This window comes from Hypanus sabinus, chromosome 3, assembly GCF_030144855.1.
Source record: "Hypanus sabinus isolate sHypSab1 chromosome 3, sHypSab1.hap1, whole genome shotgun sequence".
Classification (NCBI taxonomy): Eukaryota; Metazoa; Chordata; class Chondrichthyes; order Myliobatiformes; family Dasyatidae; genus Hypanus; species Hypanus sabinus.
In genome coordinates, this window is record NC_082708.1 from 31,374,700 (window position 1) to 31,390,368 (window position 15,669).

The following is a 15,669-nucleotide window of genomic DNA, read 5'->3' on the forward strand; positions in this document are numbered from 1 at the left end:
TGAACACTGTTATGAATCTGCCTCTTTATTTTTAAATTTAGGCTTCTGCTTGCAGAGAAGTTTGGACACCTTTGTCGCGATGATTCTGTTGAATGCCTGCGATTTTATCCAAATTTGTTTTTGACACAAGACTGAAAGCTCACTGATAAAAACCAACAGTATCTTGCTCAGAGCCAGTGACTGCGCTGTGAATGACAGACTGCTGAACGTCACAGATTTAAACTCAAGACACTCTTCAAAATCAACGTCATGGAAAGATACAGCTGGTGGGAGCTAAACAGCCTGCAAGACTCTGTAAATGTGAAAGAAGCAAAAACAAGTGTATGAGTTTCATCAGTTTATAGATATTGTGTTTTTCTGATGGTTTCATCTGAATGAAAGTAAATCTTATGATGCAAGACTTCCACAAGTTTGAATTGTTAACATCCTGCATACTAAGAATTTTTCTATTGTGCATTTATAATAAAGAAATATCCTTTTTTATGTTCTAGAAGTAATCGGTTTGGTTTGGTATTTCAAATTCAACTGTAGGAATTTACATAGTTTTTATAAAGCATGATTTAGTTTTTTTCACGTTATTTTATTTTTCCCTTTGTTTAATTCTTTCTTTCTGGTTTATTGCTTTCATCTTCTGCTCTATCCCTCAGTTTTGTTGCATTTTCTTCTTCGCCGCCTTCATTTCTTTTTGCGTGTGATGAGGAAAAATTATCAAAAGGAATCTAAGACTCAGTCAAAAAGGAAGTTGTAGAGGCAGCTGAATCAATGTGAGTTTCAGAAAAAGTGTGTGAGAGACCTGAAGTCAAAGGAAGGGGAGGATCTTGACAGAAAGGAAATGGAAGCGAAGTGTCCAAATCACTGGGGACAGGGAGGGGTTGAATGAAGAAAGGCGAACAAATGGAGAAGCAGGACGTGGCCAAGGCTGAGTGTTAGAGAAGTCCAGATCCAGCAAAGGATATGATGAATTTCACTTCTAAATGCTGTGATTGTCTTTTAGTGTTACAGGAGTTTGGTGCTTGAATTCACTTTTTTAGCTTCAGTTGATGAGTGACTTTAAATCAGTTCCTTACGGCAAAGTTCCAAATTGATATTGGGGATGATCCAGTGGGTTAAGCTGTAAGAGTCTGATGCACAGATAATGCTAAATACTGGTTCAGTAGGATTAGGTAGGTAAGTTAGGTCAAAGGAAATTGCACTCTCCATGAGATAACAAAGCAGGCATGTTTAATTTGTAACATAGGGTTTACCTGTAAGCCCTCTAACTGGGCATTTTGATCTCCTCGTTTTGAATGTGACTTATTCTGATCTTGTGAACCTGAAGCTTTTATAAGGACTTGCATTTTAGTACTGTGTTGTACATCAGAGCATCGACATCAACAAGTTACTTCTGACAGAAGTTAAAATGTGTACTACTTTATGGGGATATTGGTTTAATTATAAATGACATAATACATAGCCATATTATCAGTGAAGGGTTTGGGCAGCTTTATTTATTAGATTTACTATATCAATGCTCCTGACTGGAACCATCCTGCTTACAGTGTAGAATTCATATCACGGTGAGGACATGCTTGTCTGTGATCCTTTAGCCAAACACTCAGTGTCCAGTATAGCAGGAAATCCTCATATTTGTTATGCAAACGCAGATTTGAACTTCTTTTGCTTTACGCTGCCTCCTTCACTCCCACTTTGCAATGATGTAGTGTATTTATTGTAAAAGAAACGGGTGGCATGTTTTGATATCTGCAAATTATTTAAGACGTAGCACTTTAATAAAGGTGATTGCTGCTATGGAAAATTAACAGTGCATTATTCAAGTCATCTTGGGTATTCCCCCCCCCCCCTTTGGGGTGGTTAGTGTGAAGAGAGCATTTTAAGCTCCTCCATGTAATAAAGATAACTACTTGCCTCCATGATTTTATGTTGTAATTCTGTATTTCCTTTAAACATACTTACCCACGCCCATTATGTCTGAAAAATAATCCTCATTGTTCATATTGTGAAACATAAAGACATGAGCTTAGCCCACCAAAAAATGTGGCCAGTGAGAGTTGTACAACTGCGACCGAGAACAAGCTGATTCGTGGAAAAGACCAGAGACGAGATGAACGACTCCATCTCGGAGCAGCAAGGAAGATTGAAGCTTTGAGGTGAACGCGGTGGGGATCGGCAATGGAGAGGTCAGCATGTTCGGCCCCCGGTCTGCAGCACTAGAACTCTGCTTGGCGGTCACAAGGTCTGAGTTTGGGCGGCTGCTTTCCCTGTACGCAGACAAAAAGATGTTTCTGATATTCTGACATGTATCTGATTATTGGACTGTACTTTATACTGGTTTCCTTCAATATTTCACTGTTTTCTTGTAGCTGATTGGCAGGTGGGTGATCTGTTAATTTTTTTGTGTGTAAGAGGGGGTTTGGGGGTCTGGTGCTCTTGCCACTGTCCTTTTCTGCAAGTGAGGGGGGTTGGGACCGTTATTATTGCTGTTTATTTGCTGCGAGGGAGGGGGAGTTTTGGAGTCTATGAGTTTTGTTTCTTTTTCATGCGGAGGGGTTGATGTCTTCTTTCATCAACATCCGTGGTCTTTCAGCATATAATGGCTATCTGGAGTAGACAAGTATCAGTTATATCGTACTTGCATACTTCGACAATACCTTGAATTGACTAATGCAATATGCCTTTTTCATAATCGTACAGAATAAAACACTATTTGAATTGACCTTATTACTTCATATACATGAGGTGCCAGCCTCGTGAAACTGCAACACAGGATTACATAATGCTAACGACACACAATAAACAGAACTCGAGGGTATCACAATTGTCTCAGCTGTCAGAAGGAGCTGGCTACAATTGAAAGTCCCAGCACGCAAGTGTTAAAAAAACATTGTTGTATTCACAACTTGGTTCCGCCAGAGTGTGAATTGATGCATTGTGGGAAGGTAAACTGGAGCTGGACCTACACAGTGATTGGCAGGGCCTTGAGGAGAGTTATTCAACAGAGACACCTCGAGTACAAGTAGATGGTTCCCTGGAAGTGGCAGCACAGGTACACAATGGTGAAAAAGATGTATAATATGTTTGCTTGCATCAGCTGAGGCATAATTGTTATTTCATGTTATGGTTGTATGTAATATTGGCTAAGCCGCACATGGAGAATTGTGTATAGTGCTGGATACCGCACTGGAGGAAAGATGGTGATTAAGCTATAAGAGGCTGCAGGAAAGGTTCTCAAGTATGTTGCCTGGATTGGAGGACTTGAATTATAATTCATTGTTACGGTGCTGGTGTTTAGGGCAGCAATGAAAGTGCTTCATCTCTGTCCTTGGCCATCTTCTCAAGTCCCAGGTAGAGACTCAAGAATACTGTAGAGGGTTTCTTCATTGTTGTTTCTGTAACAGTTTTGTTTGACCCTTCAGGGCTGTTAGCCCTCAGCTGAACCATGAACCTAGAGAACCGGAGGACCACTCTTAGTCTGGCCTCTACCCTTTGATCTGTTAGACATGGGTGACCCTACCAAGAGTCAAAGCATAAAGCCCTGACTCCAGCCAGCTTAGTTGTCCAGGTCGTCGAGGCACACAAGCCTCCAAACCACGACAAGGTTGTGGTCCTCTTGAAGGTTTGAATTATACTTTACTTTTTTCTTATTGTCACCAAACAATTGATACTAGAGCGTACAATCATCACAGCGATATTTGATTCTGCGCTTCGCACTCCCTGAAGTACAAATCGAATTAAATATAATAAAAATTTAAATCATAATTAGAAAATAGAAAAGGGAAAGTAAGGAAGTGCAAGTCAAGTCCGGGTATTTGGAAGGTACGGCCCAGATCCGGGTCAGGATCTGTTCAGCAGTCTTATCACAGTTGGAAAGAAGTGAATAGGCTAGGCCTGTTCTCCATGGAGCAAAGGACCCTGAGGTGACAAAATGGTTATCTAAAATCATGAGAACCATATAGAGGGTAGATAGAGGCAGCTTTCCATGGTCAGGCTGTCTAGAACTACAGGGAGGAGTTTTAAAGAAAATCCAATGGATAATATTTTTGTATAAAGAGTACTGGTATCTGGAATGACGTGACAGACGAGGTGATGAACTAGGAACTGTAACAAAGTTTGCAGGACATTTGGACAGGACAGTATTAAGAGATATGGAATAATGCATGAAAGTAGGATTAATACATGTAGGCATGATGGCCATCATAAATATAGCTTCTGTGCTGTTCCATTCTCGGCTTCCTGCTGAAATCGTTACCATCACATAAGCCAGTCTTTGGTCAATTTGATTTGTTCAATGTTAACATTTCGAGTAGTTTCCAAGTGCTTAAAAGGATGTATAAACTGGGAATTGCCAGCTGCCTATAAAGTTTGTTGTTCTGTCTCTTCAGGCGTAGCATAACCTATCTGCACTGTCAGCTCAGCTTTGCCCGGATTATCGTATGGGTGAACTGGTTTAAAAATTCTCAAGCCAAGTGCCTTTGCATTTCCCAAGGGCAAGTACATAAGTTCCTGGAAACTCCACTAAGTGGAATTGCTTGTCACAACTATTCCCCTTACTTCCTGTTACTTGAACATACTCATTCAGCTTCCTCTTAAAGCCATGGAGCAATCTCACTAAACATCCTGGCTGTCTGTTTGAGATGGTGTTGACTCTTCAAAGAAGTCCTTCCTGTCGCTTAAACCTGATACTTCTATTTTGAATTGAACCGCTTCTTGTGTATGCTCAGTTTGCCTGTCTCACTTAACAGCATCTACTTCTTCCATCATTCTCTTCCCTTTAAGGCTTTAGGTATCACGTCAGTTCACCTTTGATGCAAAAAATACATATTTATTCTGTGTCCTAAGGTAAAGTTGGATTATGTTCTGGTCTTTTCAAGAAGTTCAATATCCTTCCTAATATGAAAGGACTAAAACTGGATGACCTCATCAAGGCAATAATTTTTTATATATTTGTATGCAACTATTCTAGCTGCTATCTCCATTTTTTTTAAGCGTGTCACACCAGATATTGTCTGACGTGTAGTGTCAGGGTTGGTCTCCTTTTGGATTAACGGGGTCACGAGATGAACATTCCTGACTCGACCCTTGTTTTTTTTTAACGAGGCCAAGTAGCTAGCTCAACGCTCAACCCAGCACAGATGGAAGGCGTGTTCGGGGGTGGCCCGACTTGGATTCGAACTCGGGAACCTTCACTCCGGAGTCCGGCGCTGATGCCATTTCACCACCAGCCGGCCTATCTCCAAATAATTGTAATTGATAAACATAAGTTGTGGTTTTGTCTGTGGTACCGTGCATGACAGATGATTCTCTCTTTATCAGGATATGAATCTTAGTAAGGATTTTGCCTAACTGATAGTATTCCCTTGTAAATTGTTTTATTGGTTGTATGTACCAAGGTACAGTGAATACTGTTGGTTTGTATGCTATCTATATAGATCACTACATCACATTTTTCCTTTGAGTTAATACAATGGAAAAACAATCACAATGCAGAATAAAGTGTTAGGATCATAGAGAAAGTGCAGTGCAGGCAGACAATAAGGTGCAGGGCCATAATGAGATAATGCGTAAGGTCAGGAGTCTATCATCAGTCTAGTGGGTTGTTCACAAGAGAGGGATAGAAGTGGCCCTTGAACCCAGTGGTATGTGCCCTCAGGCTTTTATATCTTCTGCCTGATGGAAGCAGGGAGAAGAGAGAAAATCTGGGGTGGCAGTGGCCTCTGATTGTGTTGGCAGTTTTGCCAAGGTAGCAGGAAGTATAGACTGAGCCCATAGATGAGAGGCTGGTTTCCATAATCTGCAAGCAGAGCCTCCACCTTTTTGCTTGTTTCCAAGTGGCTGGAGTTTGTGGGTGCAGAGACTTAAGGTAAAAGTCTAGGCTGGGGAGCCAGTTTGAGATTCTACATTGCTAAAGATTTTAGAGGCTGTAATAGGCCAGAACCCTTCAATTACCCTTCTGCTGGATGTTAAAGATCTTCACACTATTTAGAAGAACAAGGGACTGTCCTCAGAAAGGGGCCAGTCTTCAGCTAAGGTCACTAAAGCAGATGTCTGATTATTAACAAATTTCTATTGATGGCTTTTGTTCTACGGGTATTGTTCCACTACACTTCAAAGATTACCTCACTGAATAGCATTGGCAATATATTATTAATTGTGAAACCATGACTATAAGTCTGCTGAGATCTGAAGCAGAAGAAAGTACTGTATATTAATCATTTTACCACCACTATCTGGTGAGGACATAAATAAAGAGAATCAATAATTTATTAGAATAACTTAATTGGATTTATAATTATAATTACAATTATAATTCAAGAATTCCATTTGGTTGCTAAAACTGGAATCTGACTTTTAATTCCATTTCACAATTGAGAATTGGGGAAAACATTTAATCTCTTGAACCTTTTTCATCAGATGACTGCTGGACATAGAACAATGTTTTCACAAGTGTACTTAATGTCTTGGGGATTGATTTTTGCTAATTATTCTAAAACTAATATGGTTTTGAAGTGAAATGTATTCATTCTAACTCATCTATTATAAGCCCTTGTGAGCTCATTAATAATGAAAAATAAAATGAAAAATACCTCTAATGAACTAAATGAAGTTAACTTACTTAAAGTGTAGAACTGCGGTGTTGCTAGTTTTGGCCAATCATCCATTTTCACTGTGATGATAACTATATAATTGAGACTATTTCTGAGATGACTAAGTTCTAAGCAACTCTGGAACAGTGGGGCGACAAGAATGATAAAGAGCATGTCTGCTACATTCATGGCTCTTTGATAAATTCCTGCATATCTGTTTCAACAATCCATTTCTCAAACCCTGAAGAAATCAAATGAGATTTCATGATGGTGTGGGACAGGAAACATCGGTTTGCAGGAGCTGCTGAACTAAAAGAAAGCAAGGAACACAGTTCCGGGAAAAGTTCTGTCTACACGGGCATGGGCTTATTCCTCCTTAATCATTACTGAATTAAGGTATTATTTTACTGAATAATGTTAACTAATTTTAAAATAGATTTAATAATTGAACCACAAATTGCGATTTTGTATAATAACCATGTGCAAGATTTTTCATCTACCAAGCTTTAACAAACTTGATTGTGAGTAAGACATTCAGACAATTAACATGAATTTTACCTCTTCCAACTCTCCGCATCTCTTTGGCCATAACTTTCAAGAGGAAGGAAATGCTGCTTTCAAAATTATCTATACTTTCACAAAGTCTTATTTGATGTCAGTAAACGAGGCCACATTGTTTCTGAAGGCGCCAACGCCCTACAGTATTTCCCACCTCCCCTAAGCACAACTGACAAAATGACCTTTAAGAGGAGCCACATGCTAACCTTATCCTGAAGTAAATTGTGCCCAAATTGCCGATTCCACATTGCACAAATGAAGCACTGTACACTGAATATCTGTTGTGACTACGCAGTATAATTATACAGCACTACTGTCCCACAGATCTTAGTGAACAAACTCCTACTCCTGAGATGTAAACTCCTAAGTGCATCTCTGTGCGATGGGTGTTGGACTTCCTAACCCACAGACCGCAGATAGTCTGGATGCACAACCACTCCTCCATCAGGACCATCGTCAGCACTGTGTACTGAGCCAATTGCTGTACTCTCTGCTCACGTGTGACTGCACGGCCAAACACCTGAGTATTCACAAAGTACACTGCAGATGCTGTGCTCAAATCAACACGTACAAAGGCTGGATGAACTCAGCAGGTCGGGCAGGATCCGTTGAAATGAGCAGTTGACGTTTCGGGCCGAGACCCTTCGTCAGGACATTGACTACTCATTTCAACGGATGCTGCCCGCCCTGCTGAGTTCAGCCAGCTTTTGTACCTGAGTATCCACATTGCCAAGTTCACACGGCAGTGGAGGGCCTCATCACCAACTGTGATGAGATGGCCTGCAGAGAAGAGGTGGAAGAGCTTGAGGACTGGTGCCAGGCAAATAACCTTCCTCAATGCAAACAAGAGAAAGGAAAGGTTATTGACTTCAGGGGAACTCACACCGTTCACTCCCCTCTCAATGGAAATTGCAAACAGTTTCAAGCTCCTGGGATTCTACATCTCTCAACTCTCATGAAGCTATGGCACATCTTAAGAAGAAAGCTCACCCGTGCCTCTACTTATGGAGGAGGCTGAAAGAGCTGGACTATGCTCACCAATCCTCATACCCTTCTACGGACACACAGTGGAGAGCATCCTAACATGCTGCATCACTGCGTGGTACGGAAATTGCACTGCGGCCGACAGGAAGGCTCTACAACGGGTAGTCAAAACTGAAGTATTCCACCCACCCAGCTCATGGACTGTTTGTCCCACTCCCCTCAGACAGGAAGCTACACAATGATACGCAGGCTACAACGCCAGAGTGATGCTCCGATATGGTGGTTTTGTTAAACTCATGTTTCCCCCAACGCTCAAACCCTGAATGTACATTCTCTGAAGAAATCAAATCAAATTTCATGATTATGTGGGATAGGAATCATCGGTTAGCAGGAGTAAAGATTAGGGAATAATTGTGTCTGCATGGGTTAATGATTCTGAATTAAGGTATTAATTTACTGAATAATGTTAGAGAGCTAGGTAGAAATCTGAAAAACAGGACCTCCAGGGTGGTATTTTCTGGATGGCTGCCAGTGCCATGCAACAGTGAGGGTAGAAACAGGATGATTTGGCAGATTAATGTGTGGCTGAGAAGCTGGTGCAGGTGGCAGGGCTTCAGGATTTTGTATCATTGTGATCTCGTCTGGGGGAGGTAGGACCTGTTGATAAGTGAGGGGTTGCACCAGATCCTAAAGGGACCAATGTGCTCACAGGCAGGTTTGTTAGAGTTGTTGAGGAGGGTTTAAACTAATTTGGCAGGGAGGTGGGAACCAGAGTGAAGGGACTCAGGATAGGACAGATGGTAAAAAAGCAAAGGCAGTGTGCCGTTAGACTGTCAGAAAGGGCAGGCAGATAATAGGACAAAATTGCAGCCAGCTGGGTGAGTATCAGTAAGATAGGGATGCAGAATCAATAAGAGTAGCAAATACAGTATTTAAAGTGTTATATCACAATACACAGAGTATTAGAAATAAGGTGGATGATCTTGTTGCACTATTACAGATTGCCAGGTATGATGTTGTGCCCATCACTGAATCGTGGCTGAAGGATGGTTGTAGATGGGAGCAGAATGTCGTATTGGAGGAATAGGAAGGTGGACAGAGGGGGTGGTTTGACTCTACTGATAAAGAATGGCATCAAATCAGTAGAAAGATGTGACATAGGATCAAAAGATTTGAATCCTTGAGGGTTGAGTTAGGAAACTGCAAGGGTAAATGAACCCTGATGGCAGTTATATACAGGCCTCCCAACAGTAGCTGGAATGTGGAGCATAGATTACAACAGGAAATAGAAAAGGCGAGTCAAAAGGGCAATGTTAAGATAGTCATTGGGGATTTCAACATGCAGGTTGATTGGGAAAATCAGGTTGGTAATGGTTCTCAAGAGAGTGAGTTTGTTGAATGCCTACAAGATTGCTTTTTAGAGCAGTTTGTCATTGACCCTACTAGGGGATCAGCTATACTGGATTGGGTGTTATGTAATGAACTGGAGGTGATTAGGGGGCTTAAAGTAAAAGGACCCTTAGGAACCAGTGATCACAAAATGATCAAGTTCAACTTGAAATTTGATGGCAAGAAAGTAAAGTCTGATGTAGTAGTATTTCAGCGGAGTAAAGGAAATAACAGTGGTATGAGAGAGGAGTTGGCCAAAGTAAAGTTGAAGGAGAAACTGGCAGGAATGACAGCAGAGTAGCAATGGCATGAGTTTCTGGGGGAAAAAAATGAAGAAGGTGCAAGATAGATATATTCCAAAAATGAAGAAATGCTCAAATGACAAAATTCTACAACTGTAGCTGACAAGCGAAGTCAAAGTGAATGTAAAAGCAGAAGAGAGGGCATACAACAAAGCAAAAATCAACAGTAAGGCAGAGCATCGGGAAGCTTGTAAATACCTACTGAGGGCAACTAAAATAATCATTAGGAGGGAAAAGATGAAATATGAAAGCAAGCTAGCAAACAGTATCCAAGTGGATAGTAAAAGCTTTTTCAAGTGTAGTTAAAAAAAAAATCAGAGAGAAATGAGAGTGGATTTAGGACCACAAGAAAATGGGGCTGGAGAAATAATGATGGGGGACAAGGAGATAGCTGATGAACTAAATGAGTATTTTGCATCAGTCTTCACTGTGGAAGACACTAGTGTGCCAGATGTTGAAGGGTGTTAGGGAAGAGAAGTGAGAACAGTTAATATTATAAGAAAGAAGGTGCACAAATAACTGAAAGATCTAAAGGTGCATAAGTCACCCAGACCAGGTAAACTGAACCCTAGGGTTCTGAAAGAGGTAGTGGTAGAGATCTTGATGGCATTAGTAATGATCTTTCAAAAATCGTTGGACTCTGGCATTGTGCCAGAGGACTGGAAAATTGCAAATGTCACTCCACACTTTAAGAAAGGAGGAAGGCAGCAGAAAGGACGTCAGCCTGACCTCAGTGGTTAAGAAGATGTTGGAGTCAATTGTTAAGGATGAGGTTATGGTGTACTTGGTGACACAGGATAAGATAGGACAAAGTCAGTATGGTTTCCTTAAGGGAAAATCTTGCCTTACAACCTTTTTGGAATTCTTTGAGGAGATTACAAGTAGGATAGATAAAGGGGATGCCGTGGATGTTGTATATTTGGATGTTCAGAAGGCCTTTGACAAGGTGCCACACACGAGGCTGCTTCCCAAGTTAAAAGCTCATGGAATTACAGGAAAGTTAGTGACATGGTTAGAGCATTGGCTGATTGGTAGGAGGCAGTGAGTGGGAGTAAAAGGATCCTTTCTTGGTTGCCTGGCAGTGACTTGTGGTGTTCTGCAGGGGTTGGTGTTGGGACTGCTTCTTTTTATACTGTAAATCAATGATTTAAATGATGGAATTGATCATTGCCAAGTTTGCAGCTGATACGAAGATTGGTGGAGTGCAGGTAGTGTTGAGGAAACAGGTAGGCTGTAGAAAGACTTAGACAGGTCAGGTGACTGAGCAATGCATGGTCATGCACGTTGGTAGTAGAAATAAATGTGAAGACTATTTTCTAAACGGGAAAAAAATCCAAAAATCTGAGATGCAAAGTGGCTTGAGAGTCTTTGTGCACAATACCCTAAAAGTTAACTTACAGATAAAGTGAGCAAGAGAAAAGCAAATTTAGCATTCATTTCAAGAAGTCTAGAATGTAAGCACAGAGATGTGATGCTGAGGCTTTATAAGGCACAGGTGAGGCTTCACCTTGAGTATTCTGAACAGTTTTGGGCTCCTCATCTAAGAAAAAATGTGCTGGCATTGGGGAGGGTTCAGAGGAAGTTCACAAGGATGATTCCGGGAATGAAAGGGTTACCGTACGAGGAACGTTTGATAGCTCTGTGTCTGCGTTCGCTGGAATTTAGAAGGATGGAGTGGGGTGGGGGTGGATCTCATTGAAATCTTTTGAACGTTGAAAGGGCTAGACAGAGTAGTTGTGGAAAGGACATTTCCCATGGTGGGGGAGTCTAGGACAAGACGGCACAGACTCAGGATAGCGTCTATTTAAAACAGGAGCAGATAAATATCTTTCGCCAGAGGGTGGTGAATTTGTGGAATTCATTACCACAGGCAGCTGTGGAGACCAGTTTGTTGGATGTATTTAAGGCAGTGCTTGATCGGTTGTTGATTGGACACGACATCAAAGGTTACGGGGAGAAGGCCGGGGAGTGCGGCTGAGGAGGGACAAAATGATCAGCCATGATTGAATGGTGGAACAGACTCGATGGGCCAAGTGGTCTAATTCTGCTCCTATATCTTATGGGCCTTGAACACCTAACAGTTAAATGCCGTTCTTTCTATTTACCTATGGCGTTCTCCTCCATACTCCTGGCCGCAGTTTACCTGTCACCAGCAGCCAACTATCCAACTATCATCAGGTGCTTGAGATACTGCGTGCAGTCTCCGAACAAGAAACAAGACGCATTTCAAATCATAGTCAGGGACTTTAACCAGGCTTGTTTGAGAAAATCCTACCCAGTTATCATCAGCATATAACCACAGGTCACACTCTACACCACTGTTACACTAAGATAAGGAATGCCTACTGTTCCATACCCAGACCGCATTTCTGCAGATCTGATCATTTGGCTGTCCCTCTCTTACCTGCGTACAGACAGGTGCTAAAGAACAAACCTCTGGAGTTTAGGAATAACAAAAAGAGGTGGCCTCCAGAGGCAAAAGAGCAGCGACGGGACTGCTTTGAGTCGGTGGATTGGACCGTGTTCACCTCATCTGTGGATATGAGTGAATAGACCATGGTTGCCACGGACTTTATTAAAACAGTTGTAGACGAATGTGTCCCCACCTTCCCCAACCAGAAGCCCTGGATGAGCCATGGGACTTGAAACCTGCTGGGGTCCAGATCAGGTGCATTCAAATATGGCGACCAAGACAGTTACAAGGGAACCAGGTACAATCTCCGGAAAGCTATCCCACGGGTGAAGTGGCAATTCAACCTCTTATAAAGTTAAATCAGGCGCCAACAGGGCTTCGCTTCCAGATGCGCTCAGTGTCTTCCAATGAAGGGCTTTTACCTGAAATGTCGACTGTACGATTTTCCATAGATGTTGCCCGGCCTGCTGAGTTCCTCCAGCATTTTATGTGTTGCTTGGATTTCCAGCATCTGCAGATTTTTTTCTTATTTGTCAATGCCTTCTATGCTTGACCATCGAAACAGAGAGGAGCCGTCACAAGCTCCCAGAGCCCCCGATGATCCTGTTATTTCAGACTCTGAGGCCGACTTGCGAGCAGCCTTCAGGAGGGCGAACCCACGAAATTCATCGGGCCCAGTCGGGCTACCTGGCCAGGTACTAAAGACCTGTGCTGATCAGCTGGCTGGAGTGTTTACTGAGATCTTTAATCCCTCGCTTCGGCAGTCTGAAGTACCCATCTGTTTCAAACAGGCTACAATTATTCCAGTGCCTAAGAAGAACGTGGTAACCTGCCTCAGTAACTATCATTTAGTAGCGCTTACATCCACAGTGACAAAGTCTTTTGAGGGGTTGGCGATGAAATATATCAACTCCTGCCTGAAAAGTGACTTTGATCTGTTCCAGCTCAACAATGGAACATCTGGGCAGAAGGCATCAGGGTGCCTCTTTATCGACTATAGCTCGACATTCAACACCACCATTCCCTCAAGACCAATCAATAAGTTTCGAGACCTTTACCTCCTTGTGCAATTGTATCCTCGATTTCCTCAATTACAGATCCCAGTCAGTTCGGATTGGCAACAAGACCAAGGAGCTGATTATTAACTTCAGGAGGAGGATTGGAGGTGCATTTAAATTCCTTGGTGCGACTATTTCGGAGGGCCTGTCCTGGGCCCAGCAAGTAGGTGCAATTACGAAGAAAGCACGATTGCGCTTTCCACTTCCTTAGGAGTTAGCGAAGATTGGAAACGACATTTTAAACTTTGACAAATGTTTATAGATGTGTGGTTGAGAATATATTGATTGGTTGCATCACAGTAAGGTAAGGAAACACTTGAATGGAAAATCCTACCAAAAGTAGCGGCCCTCTTCATTACAAGTAAAACCTTCCCCACTATTGAGCACATCAACACGAAGTGTTGTTGCAGGAAAGCAGCATCCATCATCAGGGATTCACACCACCCAGGACGTGCTCTCCTCTCATTACCATCAGGAAAAAGATAGAGAGCCTCGGATTCACATGACCAGGTTTAGGAACAGTAGTTACCCCTCACCCATCAGGCTTTTGAACCAGAGGGGATAACTTCACTCAACTTCATTTGCTACGTTATAGGATCCAGGGAAGTTTTGCCAGGTGGATTCAGAATTGGTTTGCCTGCAGAAAGCAGAGGGTCGTGGTGGAGGGAATACATTCAGATTGGAGGGTTGTGACTAGTGGTGTCCCACAAGGATCGGTTCTGGGAACTCTACTTTTTGTGATTTTTATTAACAACCTGGATGTGGGGGTAGAAGGGTGGGTTGGCAAGTTTGCAGACGACACAGAGGTTGGTGGTGCTGTAGATAGTGTAGAGGATTGTCGAAGATTGCAGAGAGACATTGATAGGATGCAGAAGTGGGCTGAGAAGTGGCAGATGGAGTTCAACCTGGAGAAGTATGAGGTGGTACACTTTGGAAGGACAAACTCCAAGGCAGAGTACAAAGTAAATGGCAGGATACTTGGTAGTGTGGAGGAGCAGAGGGATCTTGGGGGTACATGTCCACAGATTCCTGTAAGTTGCCTCACAGGTAGATAGAGTAGTTAGGAAAGCTTATGGGGTGTTAGCTTTCTTAAGTCGAGGGACAGAGTTTAAGAGTATCGATGTAATGATGAATCTCTATAAAACTCTGGTTAGGCCACACTTAGAGTACTGTGTCCAGTTCTGGTCACCTCACTATAGGAAGGATGTGGAAGCAGTGGAAAGGGTACAGAGGAGATTTACCAGGATGTCTGCAACACACACAAAATGCTGGTGGAACGCAACAGGCCAGGCAGCATCTACAGGGAGAAGCGCTGTCGACGTTTTGGGCCGAGACCCTTCGTCAGGAATTTGAGGGAGTGGGGTTATATGGGAGGCAGCATTTAAGTGCCGGCACAACATTGTGGGCCGAAGGGCCTGTACTGTGCTCTACAATTCTATGTTCTATGTTGTTCTATGTCAATACAGACCCATTCTCATCCTTCAAGCCATTCTATGGTGGTTCCTGTGCAACAGGTCCCACGCTTAAATTTACTGTACATCAACGAAACCTCTGCTCCTCCTCGTGTTTCTCAAGCTTTCGTGACCTTTTAGAGCATTACAGCACAGTACAGGCCGTTCGACCCATCAATTTGCGCTACTATTAGATCAATCTAACCCTTCCCTCCTACATAGCCCTCCATTTTTTCTCATCCGTGTGCCTGTCTGAGTCTCTTAAATGTCCCTAAAGCCTCCACCACCGGTCCTGGCAGGGCCTTCCACGCAACCACCACTCTCCGTTTAAAAGCTTATCTCTGAAATTCCCTTATACTTTCCTCCTAACACCTTAAAATTACATCCCCTCGTATTTGCCATTTCCGCCCTAGGAAAACGTCTCTGGCTACCCGTTCGATCTCTGTTCTCTATCATATTGTGTACCTCTCTCAACCTCCTTCGCTCCAGAAAAAAACCATGGCTCGTTCAGCATTTCCTCCTAAGATACGTTCATTAATCATTTATTCAACTGAACTCACAACCCACCTTCAAAGCGCTTCCTCCGTTTTCCCGCAGAGTGACGATCTACCTACTCTCTGTCAAAAAAAATCTACCCAATTAAAACCAGATTATTTCCGCTTCCCGCTCCACACTGCCAAGTGTGTGGCTTTATTTATCCACGCTGCCTCTTAACGTGTCCTCTGCAGACACTCCGCCATTTCTCCCCCATCCATCACCAGCCCCGACAGAAACTGACCACTTACAATCTCTGCTTTGATTAAACTATCGCCCGTCCGTCAGAGGGAGAGAGAGAGAGAGAAACGAATTCCCTCCTTAGTAATGTTCTTTTAAATGTGACTCTAGCTCAGTCCGGTTGCTACGACAAACTATTTATCCACCCTCGATGATTAA

The 15,669-nt window shown here is 42.6% G+C and overlaps 1 protein-coding gene and 1 long non-coding RNA gene across 5 annotated transcripts in view; one reads left to right on the forward strand and one right to left on the reverse strand.

The window, feature by feature from the left end:
• The window catches only part of vps36 (vacuolar protein sorting 36 homolog), a 70,617-nt gene extending 68,822 nt beyond the window's left edge, over nucleotides 1-1,795 (forward strand). Inside the window, exon 14 of the mRNA XM_059964010.1 lies at nucleotides 42-1,795. Within this exon, the coding sequence (XP_059819993.1) occupies nucleotides 42-135 (94 nt within the window). The 3' untranslated portion in view covers nucleotides 136-1,795. The remainder of the gene's footprint in view (nucleotides 1-41) is intronic.
• The window catches only part of LOC132391163 (uncharacterized), a 65,377-nt gene extending 49,760 nt beyond the window's left edge, over nucleotides 1-15,617 (reverse strand). The window contains exons 1-2 of one of the 4 annotated variants that reach the window (XR_009511106.1): nucleotides 15,304-15,315; nucleotides 12,650-13,005 (exon numbers count right to left, since the gene is read on the reverse strand). This is a non-coding gene — a long non-coding RNA (uncharacterized LOC132391163). The other 3 variants (XR_009511104.1, XR_009511102.1, XR_009511105.1) reach the window with 3 other exon arrangements.
• Nucleotides 15,618-15,669: the final 52 nt, after the last annotated feature.